At 36.3% G+C, this 18,931-nt stretch overlaps 1 protein-coding gene across 1 annotated transcript in view; it reads left to right on the forward strand.

Moving 5' to 3' along the window:
• The first annotated feature begins 2,392 nt into the window (after positions 1–2,392).
• LOC110380460 (uncharacterized) overlaps positions 2,393–18,931 on the forward strand; it is a 31,381-nt gene continuing 14,842 nt past the window's right edge. Inside the window, exon 1 of the mRNA XM_021340460.3 lies at positions 2,393–2,575. Within this exon, the coding sequence (XP_021196135.2) occupies positions 2,570–2,575 (6 nt within the window). The 5' untranslated portion in view covers positions 2,393–2,569. The remainder of the gene's footprint in view (positions 2,576–18,931) is intronic.

Here is an 18,931-nt window from a genome sequence, read left to right on the forward strand (position 1 = left end):
AACCGGTGCCTCTATGCCATAGAAAATGATATAGTTAGTGCTTTGTCTATGCTTATAGTCAATAAATCATTGAATCGGTTTGTGAGTTTTATTTTATTAAAACTCCTTCACTATATTGATAATTATCAAAAATTGTTTGTAATAGAGAAACTGAAAAACTACTAGACCGATTTAAAAAAAAAAAACTTTCGCTACTGGAAAGCCTAAGGTACACTCTTCCAGAGTAACATAGGCTATTTCATCCCGGTACGGCAGTAGATCCCACGGGATGCGGTTGAAACCGCGGGAAAACTGCTAGTATACCTAAATAGATACCTAAAATAAGAATTAATTATTATTTTATTTATCCAACGCCTTATTCAACTAATCGCAAATTACAATAACGCTGCATACAGAAGTTAGCAATAACTTAATGTTGGCATATAACAAAGTGATAATCCAAATACAGCAGTTCTAAATCCAGGCACGTAACCTAGCCTTTGTTGCCCAAACGCATTTACTTTGATATTGCAACAGAACGACCGATAAGATATTTAAATACCTAGTTGCGCTCCATTTAAGGTAGACTAGTTTGAAAGACTTTGTTTGGGTTATCGAAAGCTATATTTAGCAATGATTGAGAATATTGTCATTTCATTGCACCGTTTACTTGGTGGCATATCATCAAAATATGACCCCTCTTGCTGTGGGTGCAGTGTGAGGGAGTGCCAGACTTACCGACTAAACCCACCATGTTCCTTCTGGAGCCCCTTGTGTTTACCGCGGTAACTTTCGAACATTCCCTCAGCTCACTTTATTCCACCTGCTGTCATCTGTACCTACATACATGTTTGGCGGTCGTTACGGGAGAAGCCAGAAAGTCTGATAACCAGTATTACCAAAAGGTATCGTATTGTAGGCGCTCCATTTAGAACACGTACTCAGATGCATTCGGTAAGACTGGGAGTCTGGGTAGTTGGGGAAAGGCTAGGCAGATAATTAGACTGAAAACACAGGACAGGAGGAATCTATCTATCTAGGAATCTGTCCTCAACATTAAACCATTTGTTTTACTTTGGAGACTTTCCCAAACTATTCTAATTTAAGATGAACTCAGGTGACACCATTGTGTTGGTTGGTTATTTTTAATGACAAAAATATTTGTGCCAATATCGCAATGACCGCATCAGATATCGATTTTTTGGATTGACTTGCCTCTTTCTGATTCGCAATCTCCAATAGGGGAAGAGGATTCTTAATTCGACCACATATAGATTAGACCATTTAATCGAACACCTGGCCATTTGATTGAATATAAAAAGGACTGGCAGAACACCTTACATGTGAATGAAACTGAAACTTTGTTCACTTCGATGTATAGGTAGTTAATGTTTTGGTTTTCAGTGCAAATTCCTAGTATTGACGCATACGGTTATGAAGTATACTGGCCTAATTAATCGGTTTCCCATAACTGTTGGATTTACTTCCATATTTATGATTTCCTGTAAGCGGCTTGTTTGGTAATTCTGGAATGAAATACGCAGAACATTTTGCTAATTGAAAGCAGTATAATGAGGAATAGAATACCGAATTTGGGGAACCATAGCAGGTAAAGCACTTTTTTCGTAATAAAATTGATCATTTTCTGTAGGTACACTTTTAAATAATAAACCAGTTTAAAAATAAGTAACTGTCACGTTGGTAAAAGGCACTAATTCGGTTACAAAAACTAGGGCAGGTGCTTAAATACTTAATGTTTTTAATGTGAATAATAGGTACCTAAGTGCCAATAATTGCCTAAGTCATCTTAGGAATCTTGCTAGCAGGCCAATTTTCCAGGGATTAGCACTTTTTGCGAGATTGCTCTGACCGACTTTGAACCTAGAACGTTAAGTACGAAACCTACCATTAACTGGCGGATATTCAATTAACTTTATTAGATACTAAACACAAAATATGATAGGTACCTAATAGGTATGGGTTCTTCTTTATTTTATTAAGAAACTTTTAATTCTATTGCCTAAATACTTCATCATCAGCCTAGCCTTTTCTCAACTATGTTGGGATCGGCTTCCAGTCTCACCAATGTTTTATATGGAGCAATTGTCTATCCGACCTCCTCAACCCAGTTACCCGGGCAACCCACCCTTTGGTAAAGCTAGTTGTCAGACTTACTGGCTTCTGACTACTACTAATAAATACTTAACGGCAGCAAAATCGATCAACTCTACCACTGTGTTTAGCGAATGCACACAGGTTCAATATCGCCCATATCGCAGTTATGCATCTTATCACAACAAATTAATATGAATTTAACTGCCAGCAATTATGTAAGTAGTCAACAAACTGTACTTAATACCTAGCAACCAATAGGCAGTCTAAAATCGCGGTCGCTTGAGAAAGTTTATTTTTTTTACAACGACGCGCGCCAGTCGCCGACCCGCCATCACGCCGCGCGCATGCGCGTCCCCTGTCAAAAACAAAACCGGTTCCGTATTATTAACAACATAGAGTAAAATTCTTTTGAAGAAAGTCTGTGTTTAGTGATTCATTTTTGATGTTTATTTGAGGAATATTGGAGTTTTTCAAAATGAATGTGAGTATTTTTTGCTTACTTTCTTATTTTCACTATTGTTTAGTTAGGCAGTAAGATTTTCTTGCACTTGGCTGTGATTGTTGTGCCTTTGCCTCGACCCAAACAAACAAAATCAGTTTTGTCTAGATTCAAACAGAATTTCAGTTAAAATTCGGATACATTGTCGCATAAATAAAATACCTAATAGGTATATCTATGTTTACGACAATGTATTTGAAAATAGTCTTCAATAAAAAATTAAAGATAAATTAGAATATTAACATTAAGTATTCAGCCTAGTAATAAGAAGCCTAGTTTCTTCAGGTATAAAATCAATAAAAGAAAATGATCGCTGCACAGAGGCCGTTGCACTTGATTCCTTGGTCAGAAACAACTGTTCTCATAATATCAATAACAGCAGCACTTATTTCCCAGAAACTCGTTTCTACTCAAAATATGACCAACTTTATTCAATTTACCTTGAAGTTAAAAATAACTGGCCATTTCTAGGTCAGTGTTGTATGCAAAATACTTTCCTAAATCTTGGGTCAGACATAACTAAAAGTTAATTTGACAACGTAAAAGAGAGATGTACAAAATTCCGATTATTTTTCCATATTTATCATGGTTTGTTTGTTTGTACCATAAAGACTCCAAGTCACTGTTGGAAAGCTACACTCTTCCCGAGTAACATAGGCTATATTTTACCCCGGTACGGGCAGAAGTTCCCACGGGACGCGGGTGAAACCCGGCTATGTGTCAAATAATTTGCACATAAAATACCTACAACTTTCCACCGAAGCGAAGCCATGTTTCGAATAGCATTTAACTTCGTTTTTTTTTTGTCAAAAGCCAGTGAAAGTGCTTGTTAGAAAACGATATAACATGTTGTTAACTTACTTTTACGAAATAAATACCACTATACTAGCCTACACATTATTGCTACATTTTAATAATAAAATACGTACTGTATTAAATTTCAGTAATATTAAAAAAAAATTGTACCCAAAAGAAAAAAAAATTGTGATATCAGATAAAAATTGAGTTGCTTTTTTATTGCATCAAAATAAGTTACATAGGTATATATAGGTATGTATTTTTTTCCACATCCTACCCATGCAAGTCCACTATGTACGTCCCAGGTACTAAATGCTGCAGAATTGTATTATTATTTTCTAAATAAAACAAAAGTTGGTACCTAACTTATAATAAAACGGACCTTATAAGTAGCCAAGTTCAAAAAAACTCATCTACAGCAAGATGTCGGCTGTCGAACTAGTTTTGAGCTATTTATGTTACCTGCCAGGACGTGGACTGATACCGTTTATAGAAAAATGTTGGCGAAGTTATAAAAAGGAGAATATTGGCACAAAATATTTTCGAGAAAACGATTTGTTATAATATGTAGAGTCGCTTTACTGTCGGTACCCTAAAAATGAGAAACGGATGAAATTTTAACAATAGGTAATGGACCAGACTCCAGCTAAATTCCACCTTTCTTCGAGAAATGGGAAACCGGGAAAACCCTTTTTATAATTATGGAAAATTCATATTTTTCTCTAGGCAACGAATGTTAAGATTAGATAGAGCCACAATAAGGCCGAGTGAGTTGACACCCCTCCATCTAGTGGGTTTTGATAATTTTCTCTTCCAAAGCGTTTTCTTATCATAATAATATATTATTTTGATAATTTAGGACCTAAATGATAACTGAGATAAAAACCTAAATTTTAGGTAAGTATGTATCCCGCATTGAGCAAGCGTGGTGATTAATGCTCAATCCTTCTCCGTGTGAGAGGAGGCCTGTGCCCAGCAGTGGGACGATAAATAGGCTGTAACTAACTAACTAACTATTTATCTCAGTTGATTTGTGTTATCTGTGGCATTTAACTGGAATCAATTAGACTGAATAGACTTTAGCTTTCTCTCCTTTGATTTAACACTTTCTATAAGGATGTTTACTTCTTAATACGATTTTGTATATCTGCATAGTTATTAATGTTCAAATTAAGCAAACAAATTGATTAAAGTATAAGTAATTTAATATTTGTGGTTTAAATCCGATTATTAATTTAAATCGCAGTGTTGTCTCTATACTTATTTATGTGTCAGCTTTATCAATTATTGAATACGTAACGAATTGATTTCTGAATTACCATCTTTCCCGTTCTCAAGGTATGATTAACCTAACAATGCATGATATTTTGATAAAGTCAGATCACTAGATTTAAAACTTTCTCATAAATCATTAACCTCCAATTTTCCAATTCGACCTCGCTGTGGCCATTTTTCCGACGCAAATCTATCATTCATCATTTTATTTCGACTATTACGGGGTACACGAAATATTTTGTTTCCATTACGCCAATTTTATGGCAATAATATATCAATAAATCGTTGTTAAAGTGCAATGAAAACGATATAATGTACATACTTAACTAACTTTCTTTTATTTTCTGTCGAGTCGGGCATAGTTGAGGCAGTCGCCATGGTGAGAATTTTGTCATATGTGAACTAGTTCTCTGAAAGGAGGTCAATGTGACAAGACTGGAGTCGACGTCTTGAAAGTCAATAATAATGACCGATAATTTACTTCTTTAAATTAAATATGAGTAAAGCAGGTACACACAGGACACAGAGAACAGTCTGACCCACGGGTCTGACAATTTTTTGGCGCAGTTAACTGTTCCTGCCAGTCAGTACAAAACTGTTACAAGTTAAAAACTGACAATTGTCAACTGCACAAAACACCCTCTACATCTACTCTTACTTACTGCCATAACTCAATCGTTTCACTGGAGATATTAGAGGATATTGAAATTCTTCTTCTTTCGTGTCCATGACATGTCTTGTAGTGAAACTACACTTTGCCAGGCACATCTTGAAATACAACGTACAATATTAATATATTACCAAATACATTTTTAATAAAAATACGTAATGACGTAAAATATCTCTTAGGTATCTACTTAAAAATAATAATACAAATGATAAGAAATGTTTATGAGAACAATTAAGCTTTTCTATTTTCTTTTAACATTTTCATTTCGAAAGCTACTTCCATTTTCTGTCTATTTCCACGATCTCACTTTTGTTTTCTTTCATTTCCAAATATAGTGTTTATTATAACATAAAAATGTGACAATGTAGCTGTCTAAGTTTTTAAACTTTCTCGATTTTGTACACATATTTATAAATGATCGGATAAAACATGATACTGCATTTAAAGGTATAAAGTATATACATAAAGGCTTTTTATTTTCTCAAAGTTTCGAATTGAACTTACCTAATAGATTGTCTAATTAATTCCAAAACCAAAATTTCCTACTCTCTGAAGTTTCCAAGGGATCGTAATATACTTTTCCTTAATAACATTACATAGGCTTCGTAATAAACTTGCCTCAATAATATTAGAATAACCTGAGTTATATTTAAGTGAACTAACGTGACCTATCCGAAATTCCTGCGAAGTCGGTTCACTCAGACCGCAATGACTCATTGGCTGTGTCATGATATATCTAAGTATGTGTTTGTCTGTCTGTGCACCGGAATACGTGTCTAATCGAATTCTTATTGTTTTTTTATTGATATTGAGATGAAAAGATAAAATGTCAGAGCTGTCGTTGGTACATTGTGACACGTACGAACATTTGCGATAGAACTACATTTACTTAGACCAGTCCAATATTAAAGTTAATTAAAGGAAGTATGTATGTATATATTTTTTAATAGAACATAGAAATCGATCAATCTAATAACTGGTACGAAATAACGAGGCAAACACCATAAAATGTTAAAAGCAAAAAGCTGGTTTTAAAACGAGTTCCAGAATTTAGTTCGATTTTCGTTCGTAAACGTACGATCCGCCATGCCATGCCAATAAATGAATCATTCAATATCATGCTTAAGTTTCACAGCGCTTATTATTTTATTAGATACTTAAACTGACGCAAACGCACTGATCATGCAAACACAATACATAATACTACAAAACAATTTTCTAACAGCTCATAACATCAACAAGGTAAATGACTTTAGTACTTGCTAAGCCATACAAAAACGCAATTACTTCGAAACTATGTAAGACTTTGATAACCGACTTATGTGCGCTAAAGTGCAGAAAAACGGCAAAAAGTGAAGATTAGCTCATAGACTGCTTCCTGAAGAGGTACTGGAATCAATCACAATTATGCGTAGGTAATAAGTAGAAGTATGCAATTCAATAAAAACAGCTTAACTACACTTTGGGAAGTGAATGTTTCAAACGCAGTCAAGTGTAAACTTGAGATCTAGTACCTAGGTCGTAACTTTAGCGCTTGAATACTTAAATACCACTCGGTTTTAAGTAATCGTTACTTTAGAATATTGCTAGATTGTATTTAGAAGTTAAAATAATACTTTACTTGATTGTATTATAGTGAAAGGGAAGGCACGTCAAATTGTGGGCAGTCCCCTTCCCGGTAGTCATAAGGTAGAAAATCTGAGAACCAGTCTTACCAAGGGGTATCGAGTTGCCCGGGTAACTGGGTTAAGGAGATCAGATAGTAAGTCGCTCCATGTAAAAGACTGGTGCTGCATTCGGTTAGACTCTAAACTAACTAGAATATTAAACGTAACTATTATAAAGTTACTTGCCTCTGCATACCAGTATGCTTTAAACTACTGAAGCGAAACAGTTTCAAGTTTTACAAAAAAGTTCTATATTAACACGTTCGCGTGAGCAATCTCATTTTTAAATGTTGGTACTGTGGCGCACCTTTTTCGCACACAAAATTAAACCAAGTCTTAAGACGTCCCGCCGTTATACGTAGTCTTATAATCTGTGTTATGTGGCGCAACGTTATTTCACGTCCGACGTCTATAAACGTTGTCGCCACCACATAGGTCTGACATGGTCCGTCAAAATAAATATGACAATCTAGAGGCCGTCGTACGACGTTGGGCCTTTTCATACTTATATCAATACGACGTTGTAAGACGTTGCTTACGCGAACGTGTTAAATGTTTAAGTTTTATATTATTTTTTCTGATTCTCAAGAACAGTTTGGTACAGCCTAAATTGTGTTGTTTGACATAACCTTGGCATTAAGTTACTCAACCGATAGAAAGAGATATCTAACAATTGTTTTACTGATTCAATTAAAATGCGTTTTATATAATGTAGTCATCTTTTTCTATCTGTCACATTTTTTCATCTGTGAAAAAAGAAAGATGGGCATAATTTCCCGCGCAATCATCTGTCAAAAGAATACTTCTATACCCGTGGCCATTGGGTAGGCTAAAGTCTATCAAACATGCTGCCTCGTCTTTTCTCAGAAATAAAAATAGTTTCTGAGAATTTTCTTTCAGAATTGACAAGAATTTCGGCCTCTGTAACGAATGTTGCTGTCTCTAAGCGGGATGTTTCAGATTAGTGATCTGACGAATTTCCATGTTATGTTATTTGTAAGCATACCTAAAACATCCGATATTGTACATCCGCTTATCCGCTAGATTCTAAAGGAACAAACAATCTCTGTGTATCATTTTCTTCGATCCATCAAACCATTTATTTTTCCTTCAACAATGTTCATTCGAACATCTTTGGCAGTTGTTACGGTTAGTCAGAAGCCAGTCTGACAATCAGTCGTACGTAACTGGGTTGGGGAGATCAGATAGGCAGTAGCTCCTTGTAAAACACTGGTGCTCAGCTGCATTCGGTTAGACTGGAAGCCGACCCCAACATAGTTAGGTAGGTTAGGTACCTACCTACAAAGGGTAGGCAGAAAATGAACAATGTTCAAACCTACTTTTTTTTTAGGACAAGTATTTGACAATTGGTTGGCCATGGTTCCCGATTAATTTTCCTTAAAGTGCATGTTTCAAACATTTGCATATAAGTACATAGGTATGTATTTTACATATTTCAATAATCACGTCCTAGCTATTCTCCGTCCGTACAAAACACAATAAAATATAACAATTTTAGCACTTGTCGTAACTTCTAACTTGATAATGTTCCACAAGGCTAACCAAGTCGTGACCGACTTAGTTGCAGATTTTATTTAGGCATGACGTCATATTACACTAAAAATATCACGACAATGATATGAAGCTGTAGTATTAAACCATATATCAGCAGCCTGGACATTTATATACGCTGACGATGTGGCCATCTGTACTGAGAGCCGTGTTGAGTTAGAGGAAGCGCTTCTGTCATGGAAGCATCAGTTGCAGGCAGGTGGCCTTGTGCTGAGCGTTGCAAAGACCCAATTCATGTCCCTAAATGAACCAGATCCTCGCGACAATAACCCAATTTCCATCGATGGGCAGTTGGTCACCATGTGCGATCAATATAAATATCTGGGTAGTATGATGCACAGTTCGGGAAACCTGGAATGCAACGTTCAACACCGAATAGCGGCTGCATGGCTGAAATGGCGAGAAGTAACTGGTGTGATATGTGACAGAAGAATGCCGGTCAAGCTCAAGGGTTTAATCTACAAAACCATCATACGTCCAGTCCTTACGTATGGCAGCGAAACATGGGCTGCAACCAAAAGGCACATACATACCATCCAAGTTGCCGAAATGAAGATGCTGAGGTGGATGTGCGGCGTCACTAGGCTCGATCGTATTCGTAATGAATACGTGCGAGGAAGTTTAGGGGTGCGTGATGTCGCAGATAAGTTGCAGGAGAATCGGCTACGGTGGTATGGCCACGTAAAGAGAAGACCACCTGATTACGTGGGAAATTTGGCTCTGCAACTTTCCATCCCCGGTCGAAGATCGAGAGGGCGCCCCAAGACCAGATGGCGGGACGTAGTGTCAAAAGACATGAAAGAGTGCCAGGTGTCCGAGAGCGACGTCATGGATAGAGCGAAGTGGAAAAGAAAAATAAGGAAAGCTGACCCCACCACCATGTGGGATACATAGCAGGAAAGAGAGAGAGAGATATGAAGCTGTAGTAGGTACCAACTATACAAGCTACTTCAGAATAAATGCTGAAGATTAAAGTCAATTTCAACCACGTAGGTTCCCGTAGGAACTACTGCCCTTTTTTTTTTTAACAACGTCAACAATCATCATATGACCCCTCCCGCTGTGGGTTAGCTGCGGTGAGGGAGTGTCAGACTCTTACTGACTAAAAATCGTCGTGTTCCGTCATAGGCCTTTTATGTACCAGAGCCGCGGTATCTCTTTCGAACAACCCGCAGCCCCGGCAGGCCTTGGCCCTGCTGGGCCCCGCTGGGGTTGCTGACATCTCTTTGAGGAGCGCGTGGAACAACGCGCGCCGTCGACACGGGAGAACTATTGCCCTTCAGGGTACTTACAAGCAAACAATAAAATGTTTCCTCTTTTATAAGCGTAAATAGACTTAAGTAAGGTTCACAGGTTCCCCCGAAATGTGAAGCTTATTGTACGGAACCAAGGAGTCGGCCTTATGGAGAAGAACCAGCAAAACTCCTTAGAAATTTTAAACAGAAAGATACATCAAATAAAGCAATGCACAGTAGTTATATCAAAGCCCTTATTAGAAAGATTGTTTTTGTCTCTTTAAGGTTACCTAAGTATTTCGTCTAATTCTAGCGAAAGCTGGCCACTAGGACATTACCGTATTTAGTTTAATGATCCATAAAGATAACAAAACCATTTGTTTCATCCCAAAAATATTCGTCCAAAGAACATTTTACTCTAAGCTACAAACATCAAAAGCCTATATTTGGTTCATAAAGATTAACTTTCTCTGATAAATGGAACCATAAATAAAAATGGAAAAGTTTAAAGGTTGAAGATACCTTGAAATTGTTGCAACCTACTTACACACAGTTTAGTGAAAAATATGAATCGTTTAGAGCACGTTGTCTTTTGTTATTTGACTCAGACCTACATAGGCTGTTTCAAGTCACTCTTTCAAATAATCCCGCAGATAGTAAGACTAGCTATTTTCCTGCGTTTCATTCTCGACCGTACCGGGATAAAATATAGCCTATGTTACTCGGGAAGAGTGTAGCTTTAAAAGAGTGGAAGAATTTTTCAAATCGGTGCAGTAGTATTAGAGCGTTTAGGGTACAAACAAGAAATGTTTCTCTTTTATTATATTAGTATAGAAGTATACACAGATTAACAGATGGGATGGCAATGTAAGCCAGATCGGATTCAAAAACAAATGTTATGCCGACCACAAATCTAGGTAATGTACTGTACCTACCAATTTAATACTTAATGTCATGCGTAGCAATTGTGAAGCTTAAAAACCAGTTGAAAGCAATTACACCACGTTAAAATTGCCTCAGAATAAATACCATGAAAACTATGGGAAAGACATTATAGATCGCGTGACAGTCGTAATGCTTTTGTTTTTTTTTTCTTATGAACATTTCGTTGACATTTCTATACAAAGATATTGTACATATCTACGGAAACTTATAAATGTCACCGTCTCACCGTTGTGTTATCGCGGTATCTCTGTAACTCCGGTCCCTCCAGTTTACATATTTGATTCTAAGAAAAAACTTTACTTGGACACCATCATATCTGCAGACTATGTCTGGTTTTAAATGCAGTCTACGTTGTGTCTTGCCTATTACTTGCTCTAAAATAATATCAAAACCAAATTCTGGTCCTAGAGCCTAAAAACATAAAACTTTTATCTCATCAATTGAATTTGATTTGAGTTTGAATTTTTAGGGTTTCGTATGGGTTTCGTACGTAAGAGAGTGCATGTAACAGAAATGAGAATGCTGAGATGGATGTGTGGTGTTACAAGAATGGATAAAGTGAGGAATGATTACATTAGAGGAAGTCTGAAAGTAGCGCCAGTTACAGAAAAGATGAGAAGTAGAAGATTGTCGTGGTATGGACATGTAATGAGGAGGGATGATACGCATGCAACAAAGTGTGTGCTAAGTATGAATGTAGATGGATGGAGAGGAAGAGGAAGACCTAAGAAAAGATGGATGGATTGCCTGAAAGATGATATGAATAGGAAGGGAGTGAGTGTCAGTATGACGAGTGACAGGGGAAAATGGAAGAAAATGACATATTGCGCCGACCCCAAGTAATATTTGGGAACAGGGCAGGAGAAAGAAGTATGGGTTTCGTACGTAGCCAAAGAGTTATTAAATAAACGTTACGTCTGTAACCAGGAAATGTCTCAAGTAACGAGATAGCTAGATGGTTTAAATCACAGATGCCGCCATATTATTGTTTACAGTAAATACTGTTGCTGCTATAACAAAAACTACTGAAAACTAGAATAAAATTAATTTACTTACGTCTATTCAAAGACTGAATCTTATTGCACTGATCAAGTGAAAGTACCAGGGCAGCATAAACACCAAAGAGATCATCATTCACTCGTTTGGAAGGAAACAGACGCACAATGAACGCAGCCCTAAGGTCGCTCACTCCTTGATCACTTCCGAACTCGAACGTGACTCGCATCCTATATCCGATTTCTATTGTACCTCGAATTAACCATTGTTTTATTTTAAACTGTGATTAAAAGAAGGCTGTAATTGTATAAAGTACATACTTTAAATAACTTTCAATTAATTAGACAAGTAATAAAATTCTTTAATTTCAATTTGTTTAGGAATTTTGAGGTCGTTGTCAAAAGTTCATTGTTTAAAAAAGAAAAAAAAAAGAGTTCCAAATACGAATATTTGAAAATCTGTTGCGTAATTCAACAGTGTTGCCATTACATTATCACCGAAATAACCTCGTGGGAAAAATCATCATGAATGAATGAATGCGTCTAGATTTCAATCTTTCTGGTCTAAAAACTAGTGTGAAATTTACACATTAAATTACGTAATTGTTCAAATTGTTCACATACATTGTTTCGCCCTAATAACCACTTCGATAAAGAGTTGAACACAAATAGCAGAGACTGATTTGTCTTTGATCATTTTCCTGTGACCTTTTAAATGATGATTAGTTCCAAAGAGGATTGATAACAATGTGTCAGTCATAGACTATGCTGCCAGTTAATCAATGAGCAATAAGTATGTATGTATAAATGTTTCCTTTTCCCACTAAACGATAAGTTTGTTTGTTATTATGTGACGACATTCTTCCTTTCCTTGTTTCCACATGCAGTGAGAGTGCCACAAGGAAATCGCAAATATCGTATTAGCCTGCAATGCCGTGACCGACCGTCACCGATTAATTGTGCAACCAATGTGAGTCTAATAATAACAAGTATAGGACCTATAATAGATTGCAAAAGCGCATACGCAATGTTGTCAAGCCTTTCAACCGTGGAGTCGACAGTTGATCGTTTCTCTTTTCAAATGAACACATAAAGAACTTTTTGGTTGTTCTGACATTGTCTATGGGTCGATTTGCTTGATATAAAAGCTATGGAAATAGAACCTTCATGCAGGTTGTTATAATTTACCTACAGTAAGTATGTGTTTGTATTATTAATTTGAAGTCTATTTTAAACACAAAACACTGACCCGGAACAGTGTAAACAAGCAGCGCCCGTCGGACTGCGACGGTTAAACATTTGCATAAGGTCAGACAAACCCAGTTTGTTATGTTATTATATATATACACACAGCCTCTGTTATGTGTTTAATAATTTATGCAAAACTTTCTTGTTACACAAATACACACTTTCATTCAAATGTTAACATTTCACAAGTCTAGAAATGTTTCTTTTTTTGTGAGAACACTGCCGTTTTTAAGAAGATCAGTTGTCTTAGCGTCTTCAAACTAAAAAGTCGGCCGACAGTTGACCCAATGCTTGGCAATTTTTTTGAAAGAAAGTCTTCGGTCCGAGACCAGCTAAATTCCTGATATTTCTAATGTGCGTACTACCGTTCATCTTCATACTGATTTATGAGCCCAAACAAACTATCGGCCGACTAAAAGCTTGATCAATATAATCTAACTTCTTGATTGTTTTACTCTGAACATTTATGATTGAACCCAACCAGATTCTATGAAGGCAAACCGGTGAAGGGCCTAATGCTACCTTCCTAGTTCTTAAGCAACATTGCGATACATTCGCATTAAGTTGTTAGACATAAATAGATGATTGGATCTTTATAGTCTATCTATTGTTACTGGCAGAAATTGTGAAAAGGGGCCTAGTAAGTAAAGAACCAAACTCTCACGTATGAGTATGGGGTCGATTCCAGGTCAAGCTACCAATTTAACTTTTCTAAGTTGGTACCTATCGTACAAAACATCGTCTGAAATCACAAATCCACATTGAGCAAGCGTGGTGATTAACGCTCAATCCTTCTCAGTGTGAGAGGAGACCTGTGCCTAGCCGTGGGACGATGACAAGGCTGATAATGATGTTTTAGGTTTAAAAAAACGAGTTAACGAAAAAGTTTAATGCCAGGAAGACTGCTTTAATATCTTTATTCTTTGTAATCATCTTCCGAGCCTTTTCCCAACTATGTTGGGGTCGGCTTCCAGTCTAACCGCATGCAGCTGAGTACCAGTGTTTTACAAGAAGCGACTGAATATCTGACCTCCTCAACCCAGTTACCCGTTCAACCCAATACCCCTAGGTACGACTGGTTGTCATAAATAAAAGTCAAAGACCGGGAAGAGCGCTTTGATATTTCATTCATTCTTTATAATGTAAGTATGGAACCTTGCTTTAGATGACTCGCTTTTTCAAACCTGAGCGTAGTTCTCATGATTAAAATGATTATTGTCAACAGCCTCGGAAGTGGTCTTCTCCAACAATAAAATAATAATCTTTATATTATATCTGTGAATGTTTACTTGGCTTTTTTCCCATAATACGTAAGAATTTAAGACAATTGCGTGGCTTTCTATAACTGGTAGCTTGCTAGGATTTCCTACTGGATTACACAATAGTAAAATGTACTCGTAACTCGTACTATAGGTACTAATATTATTAAGCCGAAGATTTTATTTATTTGGATGCGCTTATATCAGGAAATAGAAAAATCAGGACACGTGGAAAGCAAATGGAACATAATAAGTAAGTATGGTACCTGTAAAGTGGTTGTGCATAGTGCTCAAGCATGTACTTGAAATTGTCTATGATACATTTGTGGCGCCAAAATCAACGCTGACGTCATTTAACAATATTAAAAGTAAAAAAAAAATCTGTACCAAAACTAGATCTATTCAAAAAATCTAAACATAACACTGCATACTGTATGTATCATAAATAATGCATTTACAATAATGGCAATAACCGTGACTCATATCACCTTATCGACGTTTATTATCGACAACTGTTGAACTGCCGCATAACCACTAATTGATAAACTAATAACTAAGTATTTCTAACCAATGTTAATGAACTAATTTACACTGACTTTGATTGTAAAGATAAATAACTAATTAATTGCGAATGAATCATAATCATAGAAATCATGATAGATAGAAGACCGGTCAACGGCCACGGTGGCTGGTCTGATATAAGGAGATAAGCCAGCTGCGCAGGACATATTATAACGCACAAGCATTTGCTCAGACACAGGTGCACTCACTATTCCTTCACTCTCATTCTCCTTCTTAACGACATTTACTTGCTCTCCGATTGATGGGTGTATCAATCACCAACTTACAGGCTCCGGTCTCCTTACGAATGTTTCTAAAACCCACAAAGTGATTTAAGCCCGACCCGGGACCCGCACTATGCGACAACTAGCTAGACCAACGAGGCAGTAGGTACAGAGTCTGTTGTTTCTATAAATAGATACTCAGATAATATTTATGCAGAAATATTCTTATCGTTTCTAATGGCTAGAGAAATTAAATTCTCAGACCAACTAGTTTTTTCCCATTAGCTTTGGGTCACTCTTTATCTAAGGTCAAATGCATTAAAGTCAATTTAATTAATATCTTTTGCGATACTTTCTATTCTACAATTCACGAAGAAAAAATATTAACCACTTACCTACTTAAGTTTAAGTCGGTTTTAGCAGCACCTCGTGCTATTTCATAAAAATAAGCCTTTTCATAATCTGCCTAGCCTTTTCCCAACTATGTTTAGGTTCGTTTCCAGACTAACCAGATGCAGCGGACTACCAGCTTTTTTACAAGGAGCGTCTGGTTATCTGACCTCCTCAACCCAGTTACCCGAGCCATCCAATACCCTTTCGTAAGTCTGGATGTCAGACTTACTGGCATCTATCTACCCGTAACGACTGCCAAAGATGTTTAAATGACAGCCGAGATCTACAGTTTATCGTGAACTACGAAACCAGGTCATTGGGGTCCAAGATAGGTACTTAGAAAGTGCATCAAAATAATGGTCTTGACGTCTTAAAATCTCATCTTTACTGGTTCAACTTTAAACGAAACGCACTTAAAAAATCACTTCGCGCATCCTATTTGGATTGCTTTAAAAGTCAACCAATCTTAACAAGCATGATTAACAGTTTTCTATACACATTTAATAGTAGTTGTTTCCATGGAAACCACAGATTATTTGCTGTCAACTGCATTTCAAGTCGTTAAGCAACGGTTTTACTGAGAGAAATTCTAAATACATACCTAGAACTAGGTTTCTCGTTGAAACTTCGTCGCTTAGCAAACAATTTAAGTGGACCGAACCTTTTTCATAATTTATCAAACTTCATTGATAGAATATCCTCATGATTTTTAAGCAGAATAAAGCCAGTAAGTCTGACAACCAGTCTTACCTAGGGATATTATGATGCCCTTCTAACTGGGTTGAGGAGATCAGATAGGCAGCCACTCCTTGTAAAACACTGGTACTCAGCTGCATTCAGTTAGACTGGCAGCCGACTACAACATAGTTGGGAAAAAGCTAGACAGATGAAAAGTAGGCGCCCTTCTCAATTTGTTTATTGTGCGTCAAAGTTCCTAAAACAAAAGAGATAGGTACCCAAAAAGTATTTTACTTTCTCCCGAACGTTACTTTCGATTTGTTACCGTTGTCAGAAATTAAAAAAGTTATCCGATTCGTTAGATTTAAAAAAACAACCGACGGTCACGATCATCGATCATTCAACCATAGATTTCGATTTCATTTCAAAATGTCGGATTTGAGGTGTTGTCATTGTAAAAAAATAAGTTCCATTGTTTCGATCACTTTGTAAAATAAGAGGAATATTAAAGAAAGTTAACACCATAGGCCTTTCAAATTGTATAATTCTTTTGAATAGCTACCTAAGTAGTAAGTTGATAGTTACTTTACCTACTTACTTAATTGAAGCTACAGTTTGGCAAAATGTCGCGCATTGCAATCATAAGAATGTTCATATTTAGTGGGTAGAGCTGAACACTTTAGTCGATTTTGTATTAATCATAAAACTATATCTAGTGCTTCTGATCTGTACACAATATTATTTTGACCGAGACATCATTTTAACTAATAACATCTGCAAAACACATTATTTCAACGTTTCTTGTTTACGTTGAAGTTAAAATGAATTTCTTTTTTATTTGAGATCAAACTATGAATGGAGTCTGTCAGTGAATGGTGTAAGTATGAAGTGTAGCAATACCGACCCGGCTTATTACGTTAGATATCTCGACCTAAGTGCAACATTCCATACAAGTAGCATTTCCTTAGGTTTCTACATTCACAACGTAGCAGAATAACTTACTATTAAATTATAACATAGCTTCTCCATGCGTCAAAAGGGACCTACTTCCTGCACATGGATAAAAAGTACTCTAAGTTTTTCCTTGTTACATTTGCTATCTGCCAGTGAAAGTCCCGTCAAAATCAGACCATCCATTTCAGAGATCAGCCGGAAGTTTGTTTCTTAGGAACGCCATTGACGTTTGATTGATGGACTTCAGAATAGAAAATTATAAATTGAAGCTGTTATTTTGCCAAACGAAAATGTAGGAAGAAAAATAGTACTACAGGTAGTAATTACATAATTAAAACAACGAATAGCTTAGCTCATATTTATAACGCTGAACGGAAATTGACTGTACGAGTGCGTGTCGGCCGTATTAGTCAGTATTTATAGTTTTATACTGGCTGGAAACTACAAATTAACATTCGATTATTTAATATTGTATGATATTATGTACTTACGTACTAAGAGAGTTTTGAATTGCACAGCTGAGATTATTCAATAAATATGGCCAAAATAATTCGATTATCCAAATTTTAATCGATTAATCGCCTAAATTGTTTAATAATGCTGATAAACAGTTATATTTCAGTTAATTATAGTAATATGAATTATTTGGTCCTAAATTTCAGATTAAGTGGTTACAGGAAGAAAATCTTGAAAGTCTCATAATAAATAATAATAAATAGAGAACAGTTTGGCTTAACTTTAGGTGACCGTTTCAATTTCACACAGTGAGTCTTAAATTAGCATTAAGTATCTGTTATCCGAAAATAGATCTCAGTGGCGTGCATGCACTTGGAGAGGCCTATGTCCAGCAGTGGACTGCGATAGACTGATGATGATGATGATGATCTGTTATCCAACATTTCCGATATTGTAGTTGTCGTAAGTTTCTATAGTTTATTTATAGCCTCATCGGAATAAACAAAATAGTATTTATTCTATTCTATCTATAGCCGTTTTAACTTTCACCTGCCTCCTGACATTCACAACACCAGATATTTCTCGTAGGACCAGTTTTACAGGTACTGTCATACTTTCAATACTATTATAGTTTAATTTATATAATTTAAATATTATATGATAGTTGTTTTATTGTCATGGTTATTTCATCATAATACCAGGCCTCTGTCACTCGACGTACTTACGCGCAATAAATGCCTACCGCTTGCTGGGTTACCGGTAGCCCCACGCGGCTCAGGGCTTTCAACAGTCACACGCGCCGCGCGCGTTCCAATATTATTATTTTTATTTCGTGGCATGTTATGCTGTTGGTTTTTATTAGGTTTTTTAAGCTACCTAACAAACTGATGGATTATTTTGAGTTGTACCATATGGGGTATGGCACTTGTGCTCGAAAAATAGTTGGAAACCGCCTTTGATTTTGACGAAAGCTTTACTTAAGTACTACCTATTCTTACGTATTAGGTAATATTTAGTAACATGTACCCATAGTCCATTTTAGTAGGCAATACAATAGTTAACTAAAGAAAAATATTCTTGATATTACTTTTTATTTAAAAACTCAGTTTAAAAAAAGGCTATCTTAAAATAAGAGTAACTTTCTTTTCCTACTTAAATATTAATAAATTGTAAGAAGCAACCCTAAGCACGACCACGGCACGGTTGCGGTCACTGAACTGTGCGCTATCGCATTGGAATAACCATCAAGCGCTCGAGCTTTTAAGGTTCATTTTATAACGCAGCTAGGAATTTGTAGGTAGTTGGGGAACTTGTAGGTGCTTATAACAGTAGGTATGGACTTTTTTGTATGGAGTGATTTATCTGTTACGTAGTAACTATTATTTAATCTGTGATAATACTTTCAGAG

This window comes from Helicoverpa armigera, chromosome 22, assembly GCF_030705265.1.
Source record: "Helicoverpa armigera isolate CAAS_96S chromosome 22, ASM3070526v1, whole genome shotgun sequence".
NCBI lineage: Eukaryota > Metazoa > Arthropoda > Insecta > Lepidoptera > Noctuidae > Helicoverpa > Helicoverpa armigera.